General features: G+C 45.7%; 3 protein-coding genes and 1 non-coding gene across 5 annotated transcripts; 1 reads left to right on the top strand and 3 right to left on the bottom strand.

The window, feature by feature from the left end:
* Positions 1-4,313: 4,313 nt before the first annotated feature.
* On the bottom strand, positions 4,314-6,489 carry LOC123087676 (ras-related protein RABA2a). The gene is made up of 2 exons (XM_044509725.1): positions 6,084-6,489; positions 4,314-5,121 (listed from the first exon to the last, which is right to left on the bottom strand). Exons 1-2 carry the CDS (start codon positions 6,273-6,275, stop codon positions 4,636-4,638), a joined length of 678 nt encoding a protein of 225 aa, XP_044365660.1. The 5' UTR covers positions 6,276-6,489; the 3' UTR covers positions 4,314-4,635.
* Positions 6,490-11,204: 4,715 nt separating this feature from the next.
* LOC123087673 (uncharacterized protein YacP) lies at positions 11,205-15,225 on the top strand. 2 transcript variants are annotated; one of them, XR_006441469.1, is made up of 10 exons: positions 11,205-11,460; positions 11,749-11,817; positions 12,109-12,233; positions 12,314-12,477; positions 12,794-12,863; positions 13,018-13,072; positions 13,602-13,685; positions 14,074-14,112; positions 14,434-14,519; positions 14,662-15,225. XR_006441469.1 is itself a non-coding variant. In XM_044509724.1 (10 exons), the coding sequence occupies exons 1-10, from the start codon at positions 11,347-11,349 to the stop codon at positions 14,771-14,773; spliced, it is 879 nt and encodes a 292-aa protein (XP_044365659.1). In that variant the 5' UTR covers positions 11,205-11,346; the 3' UTR covers positions 14,774-15,225. The 2 variants fall into 2 exon arrangements, 1 of the variants encoding a protein (XP_044365659.1); XM_044509724.1 differs by having other exon boundaries at positions 14,473-14,519.
* A 108-nt stretch (positions 15,226-15,333) lies between these two features.
* On the bottom strand, positions 15,334-18,105 carry LOC123087672 (uncharacterized). The gene is made up of 3 exons (XM_044509723.1): positions 17,899-18,105; positions 16,784-17,774; positions 15,334-15,608 (listed from the first exon to the last, which is right to left on the bottom strand). Exons 2-3 carry the CDS (start codon positions 17,759-17,761, stop codon positions 15,603-15,605), a joined length of 984 nt encoding a protein of 327 aa, XP_044365658.1. The 5' UTR covers positions 17,762-17,774; positions 17,899-18,105; the 3' UTR covers positions 15,334-15,602.
* A 1,397-nt stretch (positions 18,106-19,502) lies between these two features.
* On the bottom strand, positions 19,503-19,605 carry LOC123088727 (U6 spliceosomal RNA). Its single transcript, XR_006442037.1, has one exon. It is a non-coding gene; the product is annotated as a U6 spliceosomal RNA (small nuclear RNA).
* Between the last annotated feature and the right edge of the window lie 426 nt (positions 19,606-20,031).

Raw genomic sequence — 20,031 nt, 5'->3', positions numbered from 1 at the left:
TCTTCCATGGCGGGTAGGAGGTGACGAGTGTGAGAGAGTGGTTGGGATGGAGCCATCGCGACTGTTAAGGATCGAACCCCGCAATGGATTTCAGGCGGCCTCGAAGTCGCACTGAACGCGATGGATGTTACCGATCGAGCGGACGAACAAATCACGGGGCAGCGAAAATTTTGGTTGGATCAACTGGCTCTGGTTACCAAATTGCCATGACCCAAGTACAGAGATCAAACAGATAGATAATTCAACACCAATATTCGATATAAATTCAGAGGATACATGGGAATTTGGGGTGAGAAATTAGCAAAGAGGAGGTGAGATACAGTAGCAGCAGAGGAAGAGGAACGAGATTAGAGGACGAGAAGGTTGAAGACGAATCATTCATTCACTGTCCTTCCATGTGCTCTCCCGGTTGCATATATAGCCTTTGCCGTGTGGGCACAAACCTCCAATGGGACGGCCCATCTCGTAGCCCAGGCCCGGTTACGAAGAATAGGGTGACAGTCCATGGGTGGGGTGTTACACGACATCAGTGACGACCCGACTGACGAAGGTGTGGATTCCGCGTGCCGATATGAGTCCACCACATGCTGATCTACTAATGGGCAAACATCTCCGCCTCTCGGCTCTCACAGCACGGCTTGTGGGTCTGTCTAATCTCAACCTAAGATATACTACAAACATCTTCCTCCTTTTGTAAATAAATACATCTGTATTTAGATAAATTTAAGACAAATAATTTGAGAGGAAGGTTGTACTAGTTAGATTCAATTACAAATGATATACTTGTTTTTTTACTAACTATAAGTCTAGAATTGCATAAAGCATGAGGAAGAAGAGACCACCAAGAATAACAATTGAAGCCATTTGTTTTAACCACCCGGTCTACTGATGAGAATGCAAAGAGACATGTATATAATTTAGGAGTGAAATCACTACAAAGCTTGATGTTTAATGGTTTGATGGACCTGTTGTGCGTAAATAACTAAATATACATCTAAGCTAATGAAAAATGTAGCTATTTCAATGTAATTGCAAGAACAAAAATTGACATTGTTTGTTTGATGTCGATGCTATATTTAAGAATCGATATACTTTGGTCCTGCATTTCTTGCACGTGCATTGTCCTCTTGGGCCCCCTATGTTGAAATCCTAGCTCCGCCCTTGGTTGTCGTTGCCTGCCATCCGCTAGCCCAGTTCGTCGTCGACCACCGCGCTAGGCACCGAGGCTCCTAGCCTGCCCCTGTCACCGTCGATTTTGCTTGTTACCCTTTGAATGCATGTTACGGACGAGTACACATGGTTGAATCGGCCAGCGGAGATTGAGCGTTGATAGACGCACCAAACCAGGGATTTCCCTATTTGATGCATTTTGCGTCAAGTTGTCGGGGCGCCGCACATGCATCAACCATGACGGGCCCATCCAGTTAAAAACGCCACATGCGTTACAACGATCCTGATTTTAGGAACATTCTGGAAGGTTCCAGCCGGTTTTTCCGGTTTTGGGAACCTTGTTTCTGGACCGGATTTTTTTTTTATTTTTCTGTTTGTTTTTTCCCGTTTCAGTTTTCTTTAGCCTCCTTTTTCGTTTTTCTTTTTTCATTTTATTTTCTGATTCTTTTTCTGTTTTCTTTTATTTTCTTTCATTTTTATTTTATTTCACTTTCTTTTTTTCCTTTTCTGCAATGTTCAAAAATCCAAAAAAAAGTTTAGAACTTCAAATATTTGTTCGCTTCTTATACGTACAAGAAATATTCCAAATATTTGTTCAGTTTCCTTTATGGTTGGGAAGCGACCTTGTTGACTTGCAGGAGGTACTTGGTTCGATCCTTCACCGACACTTTAGTTTTTGGGAATTTTTGCGTATGTTCAGTTTTTGCTACTATCGTTGGTTTCTTTAATGATTGCGCTGCAAAAGTAATACAGGAGATAGCCTGGCGCAGCGGCTAGCACAGCTCCTGCAGCTGACTACGTAGTCAGCGGTTGGAAACCTCAGCTCGCTTAGTTTTTTTAGCATTTTTTCACCTCGCGAACAGAAAAATGGGCCGGCCTAGGTGAGAAGCGTTTCTTTGGCGCAATATAAGATTAAGCGGCGAGTAGGAGCTCCCCAAAACAGTCCACGGAACAGCCCAGCGAGCAACAAACTGACATGCACGCGGTCCAGCACTACGGCCCAGCGACGAACGGGCGCTGTTTTATTTAGTCCCACATCGGCCCGCTAGGGAGAGGCGAACCGGCAGCCCGCATCGGTCCTTCGGGAACATCCGATAATATTGGAAAGATACAGGGAAGATTGGCACCGCCACATTTGGCACGGCCCCTGCAGAGTCCCTGGAGCCCTCTCTTTTTTTTGCCTTGCCCTCACGTGCACTGCGCTTAAGTTCCATCATCACAAGTTTTTGAATTAGTCTTCCATTCAAGTCCACTTACGTGCACCGTTGTTTGTTCCTTAATTCGTCGGGTGTTGGGACGCAAGATTGATCCTTGGCATCAAATAGGAAGCAGCAAAGACAGCTAGGAAGTCAGTCCCGAGGGCACGCCCTAAAGGGCACCGAGCTCTACTCTCGCCCCGGGCCCCTAAAATCACAGGACCGGCCCTGCCCGTAGACGTTGGTAGTGTGTGGACGCACGCCACCCTCGCTCGCTACACCATTAATAGCAAATGTAGCACCTGCGGCCACCGGTTGCAGCTCGCAACTATGTCGGTTGTAGCTCGCCCGTCTCTGGTTGTGCAGCTAATGTGGCTACTAAGCTATTTCTTTGGAAAGCTCCTACTAAGATTAGAAATTCCCCGATAAAGCTGCTAGTGCCGGGTAAACTCATATTGGCTAAAGTGAAAAAGAAGAAAATGGTAGGGAAATTCGAGTTCACCGGCCACCGGTTGTAGCATCGCCCCCCTATTCGTTGCAGCTCGTCGGCCATCGGTTGTGGCACTGTCTCGTATCAGTTGTACCTCTCCGCCTAACAGTTTGTAGCACCATCCCGTGCCAGTTACTGCTCCCAACCCCAGCTGGTTGTAGCACATGCCTGTGTCGGTTGTAGCTTTGGTCTGCCTTGAGCCATGGTTGTAGCTTACGATCAAAGCCGCATTCACCACCGGTTGCAACAAGTTGTGTTGCCGGTACCAGCATTTGTCAACGGTTGGAGCTCCCGTCATAGTTGTTGCTATGGCCGGTTGCAACAACCGTGGCTACCGGTTTCAGGAAGTGTTCGTCATGGTTGTAGGGTTCGTTGCCGTCGCCTAGAATTTTAAAAAAGTGTTTACATATTTTAAATACCGAGTCTATTTGGTTTAGAGCCGAGAGCTACCGTGCCAAATTATTGGCGTTGACCAAGTGCTCCAAGAAAGGCAACACACAATATCATTTGGAAAACATACTAGTGCAAACTACAAAAGGTGGCGGTGAACTTTGTGTTTATAAATTGCATTGCAAAGAAAGGATTACACAATTCTCTATAGCACTATGCTCCCTAGTTTAAAGAGCTAATATTCAATTGAGGTCTCCAATTGAAATTGGGTCGCCCGATTTTGACCGGAACAACAATTTTCTCAAAGCCCTCTCATTCAATTATTTTACACTATACACCTAAATTTTAAGTTCTCTCAAATAATTGGGGTCTTCAATTTAAATTTTGCTCATCCAATTTTGATCAGGTCAACAATTTCTCAAGGAGCTCTCCCATTCAGTTATTTTAATTCACTATGTTCCTTAATTTTGAAACTCTTTCACTCAATTGAGGTATTTAATTTTGGATTTGATTTACGATTTTGATTGGGCCAACATTTTTCAAATCAAACAACAGCAACCAGCCAATAAAAATATATCAATCCCGTGCACCTTCTCATCCTTAGAAAAAAAGCCACCATGTGATACTGTAGCACCAATATAGTACATGCAGCCACTGACGCAGAAATTAGCCCACATAAATATATGTTGGCTAGCGGATAACACACAGAACCACACCATGAAAGGCCCATTAAATCACAACATTATAAATAAACATAAAACACTCTATCATCCCCCGACCCGTCAAACTAAATATTCCATCAACTCAAAAATATATGGGGTATTAGTTTTTTTTGAAAGTCAAATTTCTACAACTTTGACCAAGTTCAAATAAAAAAATATTGACATCCACAATATTAAACAAAAAAATATAGAAATTTATTTCATATGTATTTTGATATATTTCTTAATAAATTTGATCAAACTTAAAAGGTTTGACTTTTAAAAAAATAATACACCTTATATTTTGAAACAGAGTGAGTAATTTTTTTTTAAAAAAAAAACAACAGCACCAACGGCACAGTAAAGTGCGCCCAAACCCTTCTAGTATATTTTGAAATGGGAAGACTGACTCGAGCTGACAGATGAATACTGAGATGAAAGGAGAACGCAATACACAACATTTCAACGCAAAGGACTTTCAGAAACACTAGCAAACCGATGGATTCTTTCCAAGGCCAGGGCAAACCTGAACCTCACCACACGGCTGACAGACTAACAACTAGATGAAACTCTTATCGAATAGTAGTTCAGAGATGAACTCTGCAGCAGTTTCAGCACGAGGTATCCCAACAATTCAGCAAACTTTCAGAGGCATTATAACTTAACAAGGTGACATCGGCGACTCCCGCTAGAAAGAGCAGCACCTCGACGAAACGCTGGCGGGTTCTCCGCCGGACACCAGGATGGACTGCCCCTCCCCGACGGCGCCGGCGCCGGAATCGTCCGTCGACGACAGCGCCTTCTTGCTGACGACCCGGTAGATCTCGGCGAGGACGGTCTGGAAGGCCTTGTCGACGTTGGTGGCGTCGAGCGCGGAGGTCTCGATGAAGGACAGGGCTTCCCACTCGGCGAAGCCGGCCGCCTTGTCGGTGGCGACGGAGCGGAGGTGGCGGAGGTCGGTCTTGTTGCCGATGAGCATGATGACGATGTTGGAGTCGGCGTGGTCGCGGAGCTCCTTGAGCCACCGCTTGACGTTGTCGAAGGTGGCGGCCTTGGTGACGTCGTAGACCAGCAGCGCCCCCACGGCGCCCCGGTAGTAGGCGCTCGTGATCGCCCGGTACCGCTCCTGCCCCGCCGTGTCCCATATCTGCGCCTTTATCGTCTTCCCTTCCACCTGAACGACGCAAGCTTCAGCAATGTGATTAATTTCAGATGTGTGGATCATCGGATAATATTTTTGGGCAAACCGGATAATAATGTTGATGCTGGCTAAGTGACATCAACATAACAATCTTTAGAAGGAAGGTGCAACTGTGAACCGGATGACAAGTCATTGATTGGGTGGTCAGGAATGTAGGAAGTGCAATCAAATCACATCATTGCCTAACTAACATCCACCTGTCCTAATCTCATGTTATGAATTTTGGTACCAATCAAATCCCGGTGATGATGAAGGTGGTGAGTGGAAACAGAAATGGTACTTTAAAACAGCCATTGTCCAGATTCAGTTATAGACTCTGAAGGTGCGGATGGCATATGGAAGCAGCGGGCAGCAAGATTGACATGGTCATTGACAAAAAGAAACTCGCACTAATGATACAGAGATAAGATAGTCAACTACTAGTACTTTGACAAAAAAAAAAAGAACACCCTGTTACTTACTCCTATTCGAAAGGAAATTCATGACTGGGTGGTTTCAAGGGTATTCAGGTATCGAATTTGAATCAGGGTAGAAACTGAATTTGGCTCTGCTTCTGCATAGCATCTCACCCAACCGTTTGAAAGCATCATCATACTCTGTTGAACACACGCATCCACTTCATATTCCTTTTGGATTAATTGAGCCAAACAAGCTGAAATTTAGAAAATTTCTATGTTTCCATCATCCGAATTTGTTCAAATAGTAACTAGATGCACTCTTTTTTGTGCTGATAGGATAAACTGCAGCCAAACGAGAGCCTGAACCGCTAGAAACAGGGCACAAATAGCTTCCAAATTTTTACCGGCCAACGTGAGCAGAACTTGCACTAGTGCTGCAAGGAATCAATCGATCGATGGAAAGCATCCAACGATTCGACGAATTTAAGGAAGCAAGGTGGAGGAGAGCAGAATAGATGAGGGGAAGGGGAGCCGGACCTGTGTGGTGCGGGTGGCGAACTCGACGCCGATGGTGGACTTGGAGTCGAGGGAGAAGGTGTTCTTGGTGAAGCGGGAGAGGAGGTTGGACTTGCCCACGCCGGAGTCGCCGATCAGCACCACCTTGAACAGGTAGTCGTACTCGTCGCCGCCCTGCTCCCACGCCGCCGCCCGCCGCGCCCGCGCCGCCATCCCCTCCCTCCCTCCAACCGATCAGCCAACCTCCTCCGGCCCCGTCCCTTTCCCGGGCCAACGCTGCCGGCCGCTTGCTCCTCGGAGCCTCCGCCGCCTCTCGCCCGGTCGCTGTCTCCCTCTCTCTCTTCCCTCCCGCCCGAGGAGGAGACTGGCTGGCTGGCTGCGGCTTCTTGCTCTGCTTTGGCTGCTTGCTCGCGGTGGTCTGCTCTGGGAAGGAGGGCCGGGGGAGGGACTTGATTTTTATTCCGAAAGGACAGACAGAGTGCGGCTACGTGATGTGACTTTGTCTTGTTGGCTCCTCTCCGGTGGCCTACGAGCTAGCGTATCAATCTTCAATCTTGATAGAAAAAAGTGCAATTTGTGGATTGCGACCAGTAATTATTATTGTTCTTGTTACATATTACGAGTATATACCACACCGAATTTATTTCAAGTGAGTCACATGTCAATGTGCTCACCGTGAAGCGCTCCATGTAATTGCGCTTCTGCGTTTGCATTAACGATGACCAAACCACTTTTCTTGCTAGTAACTCTTTCCCAGATGGCTCAAGAATGACTATTATAAAAACCCACGCTAACAACTGTTACTCATCTTATGACAGAGAGTCGTGAAATACAAAGGGATGGACAGAACTCCGCCCAAGGGCTATGAATATCTTGACCAAGAAATAACTAGCTCTCATTTCGCAAAAAAAAAAAAAACAACTATCTCTAAGTTATCTAGGAAATAGGTACACGATCGATCACACTTTTCGAGAAGCCTATGGAGCAAACGGTTTGCCATGTTTTTTCTTCTTTTGAACACATTACAGACGCAAACGCTCATACATACGTGCATACACGCACATCCTACCCTATGAGCACCTTCGGAAGATTGAGCCGGTATATCATTTTAAAATTTACGAAGTCACCGTTGGCACTTTGTCGCCGACGCGAACATCTACTCCCACTGAAAATACATCACTGGAAATCCTTAAATAAATCCAGAAATAATGCGAGCACCAGAACTTGAACCCTGATGGGCTGGGGATACCACTGTCCCTCTAACCATCCAACTACAGGTTGGTTCGTAACGGTTTGCCATGCTGAGTAACAGACCCAATGATTCGTTGAGATCTTTTTTTAAAGAAGGATGACCCCTCTACACCTGAGTGATGCATACAACGATTCTTTTTAATTATTCGCAAAGACCTTACAAAGTAATAGATCAATATGTCTCAAGTCATCATCTTGACAACAATTGTAGTACTCTTATACACTTGATGAAGGGGTGCAGATTATCTGAGCCGAATATCCAAACCTCTCACTTAAGCCTAACATCTAAAGCCGGAGACCCCAACCAAGCCTCATACCAGGTCTGGGGCACGCACTGGTCTGATGCACTCTCAGAAATCACCGCTAACGTCTTCCACATATCCATCTTCAGAGCAGGTACTGATCCATCGACCTTGCCAGGCCTGCCGTCGACGCCTCCACGGCACCGGACAATGCCTCCTCCCTACGCGTGTCCATCATCACACATCAGTCACCGAGACCATGCCGCACCACGCCACCTTGACTTCACGTCGTCGATGCGTCAAGCCATGCACACCTCCAAGAAACTGTCCACTGGTCCCTCAAGCCATGCACACCTCCAAGAATGGTGGCCCCAAGGAGGGAACAACATAAGGGTGATGCCGTCATCAGATCGACTGATCTTGGGTTTCCCACGGATGTAGCGGGAGGAGCTGGGAGCTTCACCTCGATGATGCCTTCAAGAAGGAAACAACGCCATTGCATCGTCCATCATAGGCTTTTCCCAGCTGCCGAAGACAAGATCTTCACCCGGATCTGCCGCACGAGACTCCAACCGACAACTGTGCATCTACAAGACCACCTTCAAAACCCCGCATCTGGCCGCCCAAATCCGACGATTATCCACAGCCACACTGCCATCGCGGTGTAGCCTGACGCTCTGGCCACTGCCGAAGGGAGCCACCACTGGAGCATGGAGGGAGGGCTGCCATCCCACCGCGTCAAATGCCGGAAGAGCCGTTAGGATGAATCCCAAGCACGCTCTTCACCATCTCTGTACCGCACGGGAACCGGGAATGAAGCCGCCGGAGCAGCTCCGCCTTCAACATGGGTAGCTCCATGCTGTGCAGACGAGGACGACCTGGGCCTCACCGGCTGCCATCGCCCGGGGCCGCCGCCCCGGTATTCGCTGCCATGCAACGAGGCGACCACCCTAGCCAGGTCATGACCGGAGGCCACCGCCGCATGCGCCCGACCCGATCTGCCCAGCCAAGCGTTGAATTAGCGGCAAGGGAAGGGCGGCGATGGAGCAAGCAAAGGCGCCAATCACTAAGTCGGGTGAAAACATACGCATTCCGGCAACATGAAAAGAGAGGAAGGGAACTGGGTAGGGAGGGGGGGGGGCGCGAAAAATAGAGAGAGGTAAATTTGCCGCGCACCGGTCCACTCTTGTACATGCATTTACCCAACAAATACACTGCAAGAAACATTTCATCTACAATACACATTCCACCAATCCATCGCATACCTTTCAGCACGACCAGAAATGGCCGGCCAGGATGGGAATGTCTCGAGACGTGGACATGTACATACCTCGGTGTGATGGTGGTATGCCTAGCAATATCCCACTAACAAAAGAAAAGAAGAAGGAAAAGATTCCCAAAACCAAAGGCACAATCTGAAGCCATTGCTATCCGGGGATAAATCCGGCAGCTCCCCGCTTTGCTGAGCTGGGACGATCATCTCGGGACCGCCCTCAACCGATAAAAAGGCATAAACGGTTAGCCACATTATATATAAACTACGGTTTGACTCGAACAAATTAAACTCCCACTATGCAAATGATTGTAGGCATGTATGCAGCCGACGAGGAATGAAAATGCTACCCCTCCGTTTCAAAATAGATGATCCAACTTTGTACTAACTTCAGTATAAAGTAGGGTTGTCTATTTTGAAACAGAGAAAGTATTAGTGTAATGAAAATGGCTACGTGGCGGCCGATGTGCCTACAGAATTGGACAGAGCTATCACACGCAGGAAAAGTCAACGTCGTCCACGCACACGCACACACGCATCACCTTTTTTCTTTTGTAAATCCATATATAGGATGATAAGAATTTCGTGCAAGTACACGTGTACGATTCGTCGTCTGGCCGTGCGAAATCAACTTTAGGGCATCCGTGGTTCAAGAGGAATCCACGCCACCAGGATTGGAAACCATACTTTAACTCTTTTTTTTTAAAGATGGTTTACTTTATCATGCATTTTGTAAATAATGTTGTCCTTCATCGTTTAAACCTTTCACTTATCCTGTTCACTGGACGAACCAAACGCAACATCTAGCTATTCACACCGCCTTCTATTTTCAGTTCTAGTGGGATTCAGTACGGCACGGCCTATATTTCCTATCTCCTCCTCTTTGTATTCGTGTGAACTGAAGAGGGGCACATAGGACCGATCAAAGGGTTTTGCCATCTAAAGTTAGTACAAAATTGAGTCGTCTATTTAATTTGGAATGAAGGAAGTAGGAACGAGCATAATAAGTCTTACAAAAAAGATACATCTCTGGCTTGTGTGAAAGCAACCTTTCAATCATGCTTTTTCGCCGAAAAATGACACACAAAATAATAGAGTTTCTATTCGCACCGAATGCATAGTGTCCATCTCAAAAAGATAATGATGTGTCAAACTACTAATGTGTGGTTTGCAATAAGGAAAACTCTTTCTATGAAACATAGCATGTTCATAAATATAGAGTATATCTTGACTGTTCAATAGTAAAATATCTATTGATTATTATTTTAATTTTTTTGCGAAAAAAACTTCTAATTTATTCATCAACTGTCAAGGTAGTGCAAAGAAAAACAGAAGTAAAAATTACATCCAGGTTCGTAGATCACTTAGCGATGACTACAAGCACTTAAGAGAGCCGAAGGCGCGCCGCGGTCATCGCCCCTCCCTCACTAGAGCCAGGCAAACGTTGTTTTAGTAGACAGTTGAGGAAGTCATCGTGCTAAGGCCCTAGAGGACCGCGCACCAATACAACAATCGTCATCGATGAAGAGAAGCGTAGATCAGAAGGATCTAACTTGTACACACACGACCACTAACGAACAAAGACCTAATCCGTATGGATCCATCAAAGACAAACGCCTACCGAGTCCCACGAGATCCACCGGAGACAAATCTCCACACGCCCTCCAACGATGCTAGAAGTACCGCCAGAACGAGGGTTAGACGGGGAGAACCTCATTCCATCTTCAAAGAGTCGTTGTCGTCTCGCCTCTCTGAATAGAACACAAACCCTAAAAAAACTAAAAAAAAAAATCAGAAAACGAGGCCCTCCCTCCATGGCCCTAAGGCCACATAGGACGAGGCAGACCGACAACGACGCCGACGGAAGGCACAAGAAATCTTAGCGCCAGTGGCGGCTAGGTTTAACTAGGTTTTTTTTCCTTACGAAACTACTCCCTCCGTCCGAAAATACTTGTCATCAAAATGGATAAAAGGGGATGTATCTAGACGTATTTTAGTTCTAGATACATCCTTTTTTGTCCATTTTGATGACAAGTATTTTCGGACGGAGGGAGTAGTTTTCAGTGAGATGTGTGTTACGAGATTGACGATCAATACAATTCATATTTTAAAACACATTTCGTATGGTTAAATGCTAGCCAAACATCGTAGGAAGTCTTTAGGGTCGAGCCCTGGATTCGGGTCTTGTAAAAAGAAATGTGTTTTTCACTTTTGGGTGTGAATCCTGTGATATGTTTGCGGTACATTATTCTTATTATTCTGCTGGTTAATCAACGTCCAAATTTAGACTTAAAAATAAGAGAGAGATATTGTGACCAAAACGCAAGTATATATGTTTCTGTAACGAGGATGGCGCGAATCTCGAGGCACAGGAGGGCATGAATGGCTCGCAAGCCACAGCGACGCCACGCTGACCAGGCGACCACCCGTTCCCCTCTTCTCCTTCCCAGTGACCCACCTCTCCTCGGCGCGGCCTCCACCACACGTCAGGAGCGGCGGCGGCGGCGGCGGAGGAGAGATGGTGGGCTCGGCCGCCTACTCGGCGACCTCCATCGTGGTGGTGATGGCCAAGGACAAGGGCAGGGGGAAGGCCACCAAAGGGGGCGCCGCCTCCTCCTCCGGCGCCAACAAGGTCAGCTCAGTCCCCACCCCCTCCCGCTGCAATCAATCCACCTAGAAGACGAGTCAGTTTCTGAAGTCCGGCGCAGCATCAAAGATAGATCAATCTTCTCACTGCTCTTATTTTCCGTTGATGAGCAAAAATGTTGAAAGGGGACTGAAAAAACGGACATTACTAACTAAGTTCTGATGCTGTTCTTAGTTAGAAATGGGGAGTTCTTGTCTTGAATCTGGAAGGCCAGTGATCAGGGTATGTGCCGCTGGGAGTGTCCTCCTCACGCACTTGGTTCATTGTTTGCAGGTCGACCGGCGGCCTCCGAGGATTACATCCAACGTCAAGCAGAACCTGAGGATCGTGAAATTCTGGAAGGTACTGTTACTGCACAGGCCTTCCTGCATTCAGTTTCGGTTCAGACGAGACGAGAGAGAAAAGAAAGGACAGCAGCATTATTTCAGTATAGTCTCCTATCTGGTCCCATCGTTACAAATTTTGACAACCAGTTTAGACATGGGAACAGATACTGATGGGGTCGGATCATCGGATGCATCTAGTGCCACTGTGTTCAGATATGTCTGAATCTTGTAACAGCGTCCTGTCCTGCCCATTCATTGGATAAATGCACACCACCAGTTGTTACAACAATCTTACCCTGGTTTTCAGGATTACGAAAGGAAGCAAACAACCGGGCCTCAGCCTGCCACCAGGTTCCGCAAAAAGAAAATAATGAAGGAGGTGCTTCCTGATGACACCGACTTCTACGAGGACCCTTCTGCCACTCTTACCTGGTTAGGCTTGTCTTTCCTTTCATGTCTAGCAGGTAGGTGATTCGATGAGTCTGCTGAATTTGTGCTCTCGTTTTATCTAGCACAAATGACGGCAACTTGGAGATCGCCTCCCCGGTTATTCTTGTGGATGGCTACAATGTATGTGGCTACTGGGGAAAGCTTAAGAGTGATTTCTTGAACGGGAATCAAGGAATTGCGAGGCAGATGCTCATTGATGAGCTGGTATCATTCAGTGCAGTACGAGGTTTGTACTACAAGATTAAACCATTATGTATGGTTCAGCTATGATTCTTCTTCAAACAAAAAGAAAGGTCACATGTCTCAACTATACTGTCTATTTTGCTGTTAGAAACTGATAGGCTGTTGTACTGCTTATTCTCTGGTTTGTAGTTAGAGAAAATTAATTACGACTTGTAACTGTGTGTATCTATCCAAGTATGGAGTGCAATCTACTGTTACTCTCTAAGACCGTAACTGCAATGGATAATTTCTTCTCGAGGGCCATATGGTTTTCTTCTACATCAGCTATCTTATATCATTCATCGCTATGATGCTTGCAGAGATAAAAGTTGTAGTGGTATTTGATGCTGCATTGTCTGGGCAATCAACACACACTGAAACTTATAAAGGGTAAGGTATTGCTGTGTTAGACCATTTCCACATGTCTAAATTGACGCTTTATGCTAGACATTTCCGTCATAGAATAAATGTAAGTTGAATGTTTCAACCATCCTTTTTAGTTGGTCTTTAGGGGAACCTTAACGAACTAATTTTGCTTGAACAGGGTTGATGTGGTATATTCTGCTGACTTATCTGCTGATTGTTGGATTGAGAAGGAGGTAAATCAAATTATGAAGTTTTCCATTAGATGGAACTGAGGAAGAATGCCCCAGAGTTCTTTGTGGATTAGTTCCATGAATTCACGCCAGTGAAAAGTCCATGCATATATTCAAGTTTAATAGGCAAAAATCCATGTTTTTCCATGAGGATTGTGTCACTAAAAGTCTAAAGCTGTTCGTAAAAATAGTTGAGTCGGTTTCAACCAGCAGGAATGTCCTAGGCATATTTACTAGCTGTTTATTCATGCCCAACTGTTCAAATCTCCATTTAACATAGGAAAATCACTAGAATGAAGTACGATTTATGCTAATCTGAAATTGCTGCACTCTAGGATCTAGGTTCTCCCCCACCATATTTTCATGTTATGGGCATTTTTTGGAAATTTTGATCCTACTACTAAACTTACATGCATAGCACCAATAAGTGATCTTTTAATCAAATGGGCATGGAGTGCCATCATTCCAAATATTTGTTATATGTGTAGTTTTACAAAGAGGTTTCTTACACTGATTCTTTCTACTAACTTAGGTTGAAGCTTTGGTGGCAGATGGATGTCCAAAGGTCTGGGTTGTAACGTCGGATGTACTGGAGCAACAATTATCACATGGCGAAGTATGTTTTTGCCTCATGATTACCTTGTTCTGTTGGTCTTCTTCCATCAAACATTCATGTACCAGCATGTGAACTTAGATATTGTACCTTTCTTGCTATGTTCTGCTGCATTGCTTAACTGGAAACACTAGAAAATTCGCTAGGTAGCATAGCTCTTCTGGAAAACAGATCATTGCCTTCCAAAGATATTGCTAAAAAAGTGCAACTGAGAATAATTGATGTATTGACAAAATAATAGGTGTGGTCATTTGTAGTAGTGTTATCAACCTGAACTAGATGAACTCGGAAGCAGTTGAAGCTTTATGTGTAGACAAGGATATTGCTTGGAGTTTTTCATCAGATATTACTCTTGATGATCTAACGCATGTTCTTGTTTTATGTTTTGTAGGGTGCTCTTATTTGGAGCTCTAAAAGACTGGTTAAAGAGGTTAGTTGTTAGTTGTTACTAATTTGCTTCCATGGCATCCCTTGCTCGAGAACAATGTCAGACTTGGATATCTTATATCCATTTTGCTGTTGTCACTTCATCCTTATCTTCTACCAAATGTCTTGACATAGCCATGGTAGCTATGTTTTGTTCTTAAATCCATGTGAGGTAAATATGATATTAAAAGGTCAAACTTGGGGCATTTGCATGATTGCATCTGTCCTAGTATAAAGACAGATATTGTAAATATATGCTACTCCATTTTTTTTCTTTTATGCCGATGCAATTATCTAACAGGGGAGTTCCATTTTCCCTGCGCAGATCACCTGACAACAAATTGTCTGTCATATGGTTCTGCAGATAAAAGAATCAGAACTGGAGCTCGACGAAGAGCTGAAGGAAATCAGGTCCAGAGTCTTTCTTATTCAGTTTGAGCATCCAGGCGAAACCACTTAGAAACGGCCGTGTACCATATTCCGTTAAGAACTCAAAATAGCTGCTAATTAGTAGTAACTTGAACCCAATCTTTTTGGGCTTCCTGTTTGGCAGGTCAACATCATTGCAAGGAAAGATTTTTCAGCACAAGCTGAAACCTAAAGTAGTGCAAGGTTTAAAAAATCTTCGGAATCAGCTCGAAGAACAAGAGCGGAAAAAGAAGTGACCGCCAAATGTCGACCGATCGACCCAAATCGCATTGAGATGCTGTCACATCGGTTGGCAAGAGAAGGGCGGGGAAGAGAAGAAGTGTATATTTTTGTACAGGGGAGGAGCACATCAACTGACGTTTGGTCCATAGCCCATAGGTCAGAGGTGCCAACTGCGCCAACATGGTGCGGCCATGATGATTGTCAACGAGGGCAACAGGCTGATCAAGCATGCTGATGCTGGCTGGCATTATGGAAAGGAAAAATCTGGCCATCGTAGTGAAGCAGTTTGTATAGAGAGGGAGGTCACAGAATGTATCTCTCTGACCTTTTTTCTGTTTGTTTGATCATAATCCTGCAGAGAAGAAAGCCATGAGCTGTATAGAAATGTAAAGTAGCTGAATTCCTCGCGGGGCTGATGAAAAAGAATATGTTTTTATATTCAAAAATAAATTTCCTATTTTCTGAACCGCTTTAGTGCCTTGTGATCGAAAAAATATGTATTTGTATCCACTGATGCGTGTGAGATTAATCTTCGCTGACTGGGTGCGGAAAAGGAGCAGGCATGGACACAATATTTTGGCTGAAGAAGGCTAACATCACACCCCACAAACAAGAAAGGGGCGATGGAATTTATTCTCAGGTCTGTTTCCACTTGACAAAGTTAACACAGAAAGAATACACACTGGATGAGTTCCCACGAAGAACACTGAGCACCGAAACATAAAAACGCGGACGATGTTCGGATGATGCCATCAACAAAGATACCATAAGCTAGAGTAAAGAGTTCAGCTGGATCCTCCCTGGCTCCCTGCTTGACTTTCTTGTATGTTCAGTAACAGCACTTCACTCCTGCAAGGTTAGTTCATATGAAGAGATTACCAAGGTTCCAGGTTCAATTTGTCATAAAAATAGAAATCTAAAATATAGTCTATATCTTCTATTTGTCACAAATGCCCAGGTCTATATGCACGCTTTTCTTTCATCTGTTCTTGACATGATTTGGCATTTCTAAGGTGGGAGTAGAACAGGTGTCACGGGTTTTTAGCTCAGATCTGATATGGCGGAATTATGATTTTTTTTAAAGTTAATCAGCAACAGATGTCACAAGATTTTGAAAGGTATTATCTCAGATCATGGAAAGTATCTGCCACTGACAACGCAGAATTTCAGCATAACAATTAAACACACATATTTCTACTAGCGAGTTTCAACCGAACCAGAGCATGACGCGAGCAAAACAAGCTGAGAAGCAAAATGATTGAGAGTGTACAGAGCTTCAATGCAGCGATGCAACAAAAAGATGGTTCTGCACTATTTTTAGCGCCGAACCTCCATCAGAAAAATTCAGAAGAGGGCTATAATTCAGCTATTGCACGCCTACAGCTCAACTGAATAACAAAGCTATTTCTTCCATTGTCGATTATCCTAGTAAAAACAAGATTAAACCGACCTAGCTAGCTTTGCTAGTGTGTGACGATTGCACAATAAGATGTAAATGCAGCAATCAACAGCAAATGATATGATATACATCAATCTTTTTTTGTGTACTATTTTTAGCATCGAACCAATATATCAGAAAAAAATCGGAAGAGGGCTGTAATTCAGCCGTTGCACTCCTAATAATAGCTCAACACCATATCAATTTCTTCCACTGTGAATTATCCTAGTCAAAACAAGACAAATCTGGTCTAGCTAGTATGATGGTTGCACAGCAATAAGCAAGATGCAGAGGCAACAATCAACACAGAGCAGCAAATGCTGAATTACAGAGGGCAATTCTTCTCTTTCTGTTGGGTTGTGTGCTATTTTTAGCGTCGAACCAAATATCGAAAAAAAACTGAGAGGGCTGTAATTCAGCTATTGCATTCCTACTAATAGCTCAACACCATATCAATTTCTTCCATTGTCAATTATCCTAGTCAAAACAGGACTAGCCTGGTCCAGCTGGTCTGATGATGAGCAAGATGCAGAGGAAACAATGAAAACAGAGCAGCAGATGCTACGAAATGAAATGACATACGTACATCGTCATCGTCGTCGTCCTTCTTGAGGCGAGTGGTTCCGCCGACTTTGTCGATGGGCAGCTTCATGTTGCCAAAGGGGGTGTCGACATCGATCTTGCCCTTGATGCTGTAGCCGGTGCCCCTGCCCCTGATCATGTCCCAGACGGCAGATCCCAGGTCCTTGGGCCTGAAGGTGAAGGGGATCTGCATCTTGGTGATCCCCTGCTTCTCGATCCTGGTGGAGTCGGTGAGCTCCGCCTCCACCACGCTGTCGTCGCCGAGCCACATCTCGTACTGGAGCAGGTTGAGCCCGAGGTCGAAGTCGTTCTTGTTCTCCAGGCTCAGGTGGATGGTGGCCGTGGTCTCCTCGAAGGAGAAGTGGTGGAACTTGATCTTGTCCACGTCCACGTCGGGCTTGTACGGGATGGGGATCTCCCCGGACTTGTCCAGCGGGATCTTGATGCGGCCGAAGACGGGCACGTCCACGAGGAAGATGACCCGGAGCAGGTAGGGGATGATGCTGCCCGGCTTGATGTCCGCGTAGGTGCTCCGGATGTCGTCGAAGTCGAGCGTGATGGGCACCTTGACCGTCTCCTCGCCGTGCGCGCGGATGGTGCCGGCGTCCGGGATGAGCCCCGCGACGAGCTTCCGGCCGTCGCTGTCGATGAGGTAGTCGATGTCGACGAGCGGGATGGGCACCGGGTTGGGGTTCTTGATGAGCACGTCGACGACGAGGTCGGCGCGGTGGAGGCCGATGTGGGGCACGTGGATCCGGGCCACGTCGGCGCTGGGCTTGCCGAACCCCACCGCCTCCTCGATCTTCTCCCCGATGTCGTGGATGAAGTCCTTGACCTTGTCGATGAACCCGCCGCCGCCCTCCTCCCCATCCTCTTTCTTCTCCTCCTGCTTCTTCTTCTTGTCGGCGCCGTCGTCCTTGCTGCTCTTGCTGAAGAGGCCGCGGTCGGTGACCGTGTTGGGGTTGTCCGACGAGGACGACATGGCCGCTGGCTGGCTGGCAAGATCGGAGCTTTGCTTCAGATCTCGGCCGGCCGAGATGGAAAGTGAAGATTCGAGGAGGATTCTTCGGAATCAAATCAAATCGAACAAGAGGGGATGGCGATGGACTGCGGAAGTACCTGGGGAGGGAGGAAGGGGATCCGGATGGACGGAGCGAGTGGAGATCGCGTGCGGAGCGTGTCGCGGCCGGCAGCTGGAGCGTGACGAGTGGAGCGGTAGTGGGTGCACGTGCAGGGATGGGGTTGGCCTGCCGCTTCCACCTCACTTCAGCGATCCACTTCAGCTGATCGGTCGCCAAGGAAAGAAAGTGACTGGAATTCGTTTGGACAAGGGGACGACTGCGGAGGCATCAGGGCTTCGTTGCCATAATTCAGCCCTTTCTTTTCTTTTCTTTTCTTTTTTTGGCATTTTTTGCGTTTGCTAATTCTCATTTTTGGCATTTTTTGTGTTTGCATGCGGATGCAAGTCAGATATTTTGACAATGTATATCGTGTTGACTGGCTTTTGCATTGGACTACGCTCGAGTTAGAGGCAGCAAGGACCGTGGTCGACGGCTGTGCAGTCGCCGAGGGTTGACCTCGTAGGAGGTGGGAAAAGGGACTCACCGGAGACGGGATTGTGACATGGCCTACGTCTTCTCATCATTCGTCTCGTCATCCTCCTCCTTGCTGAACAGGCCACGATTGATCACTGTGTTTGGGTTGTCTGGCACGGACGACATGATTGCTAGCAAGATCAGGGCTTTGAGAGCTCGACAGATAGTAAAAGGCATGTTTGGTTGCCTAGAGCCATTTTGGCCTCTTTCCAAATGTGGTCCACTAGAGTCTGACTGAGGTAATGCTGGCTATAACCCATGTTTTTGCATTTTATTCGGTTGGTTGTATTGCATCATGAGGTTGTTTGATACATGTTGTTTGGTTAGTAGCAATTGAGGACACTAATGAGATTAACCTCTAGGCAAAGCTAACAGAAGATAGGCAACAATGTGGTTGGAAGATAGGACGAGAAGAGGGTTATTGAAACAGGCCATTGGCGAAACCGATGTACAAACTTGTGCGCGAAGGAGATTATACGCTCAAGTTGTTGCAACACGTACACATTGCAAACACCATAGTGCCAAAATGTTCATGCTAAGCTAGCTTACCGTGTCTTTGGTTTGACTAGATATATAAAATGGTATGCAACATTCATACTTTTCTACATGAACATTGGGATTTCACCAGTTGTGACCTATGTAATTCATCGACCACTAGTTATTGTACACTAAAGATAGAAAGGTTTGAAGAAGGGATTCTTTCCGGTGATAACAGAATCCAACACTAGTGTCCGAGAGTGTTTTCTCACAAGTCTTAGATGAGTTTGTTAGGTGGTAACATGATCAAATTAGACTAATGAAACATGTTTTTTTTGCGTTACGACCGAATCATAGTTAAGGTTAAGGAAAAAAAGACAATAATAAATTGAAGGAATACACTACATGTAGGAGGATTGAAACGAAAAACTAATCCAGAAACGTGTAATAATGGATTAAAAAGGCTAAAAAGTTACTACAGAAAGATTGTATCAGCAATAACAAAGAAAAAGCGTGTGGATTAAATTTAAAAAGGCAGTATTGAGGACCTCTCTGATAGAGAAAGGAAACTAAAGGGCCTTTCTGTATGAATAGCAGCACACGCAAGTGCAGAGAAAGAAGGCTCCAGGGACTTGCGCGGAAAATCTCAAAAAAAAATTGGACCATTTCTCGATTTGTGCGTGTCATCCTTGCGCAGGGGCCATGCTAATCTTCTCTGTATTGTTCCAATTTTATCGAATGTCCCCGAAGGGACGAGGCTAGCTGTCGCGCTCTGCCTTATAAACCACTCTGACTCTCCCCGGCTGGCCAATGTGGGACTAAACAAATGAGCGTTTGTTTCGCCCACGACGCTGTCCAACCAAACCTAGACGTCATCGGGCGAGCGGCGGGCCGCCAGTTGCAAGCCGGATCTCTCTTGATGTGGCCCAAATTAATGGAAGAGCATAAGAGGCCTTCGTGTTTTTTCGTTAGGGAATAACGAACGATGCTTGCACACTAAAAAGAATGCTATGGTTGTTGCCGGACGTGGGGGGAGGGCACATGCACGTTTAGGAAACGAGGGATAAACAAATCCTTTTGGTTGTTCACAATTTATGAAAGGTGGATTATGCAAATCGACAAACCTTTTTAAAAAGCAAACTTGTGCGTGAAGGAGATTAGACAATCAACTTGTTGCCAC

This window comes from Triticum aestivum, chromosome 4A (assembly GCF_018294505.1).
Source record: "Triticum aestivum cultivar Chinese Spring chromosome 4A, IWGSC CS RefSeq v2.1, whole genome shotgun sequence".
NCBI classification, from domain to species: domain Eukaryota; kingdom Viridiplantae; phylum Streptophyta; class Magnoliopsida; order Poales; family Poaceae; genus Triticum; species Triticum aestivum.
The sequence above is the reverse complement of the archived record's forward strand: the minus strand, read 5'-3'. Positions and strand labels throughout refer to the sequence as shown.

Excerpts from the sequence above, each read along its gene's own strand:
- LOC123087673 (XM_044509724.1), top strand. The coding sequence starts at position 11,347 with ATGGTGGGCTCGGCCGCCTACTCGGCGACCTCCATCGTGGTGGTGATG. Across the intron at positions 14,113-14,472 it reads CTAAAAGACTGGTTAAAGAG|ATAAAAGAATCAGAACTGGA; the intron begins GTTAGTTGTTAG and ends ATGGTTCTGCAG. Across the intron at positions 14,520-14,661 it reads GAAGAGCTGAAGGAAATCAG|GTCAACATCATTGCAAGGAA; the intron begins GTCCAGAGTCTT and ends CCTGTTTGGCAG.
- LOC123087676 (XM_044509725.1), bottom strand. The coding sequence starts at position 6,275 with ATGGCGGCGCGGGCGCGGCGGGCGGCGGCGTGGGAGCAGGGCGGCGAC. Across the intron at positions 5,122-6,083 it reads TCGCCACCCGCACCACACAG|GTGGAAGGGAAGACGATAAA; the intron begins GTCCGGCTCCCC and ends TGCGTCGTTCAG.
- LOC123087672 (XM_044509723.1), bottom strand. The coding sequence starts at position 17,761 with ATGTCGTCCTCGTCGGACAACCCCAACACGGTCACCGACCGCGGCCTC.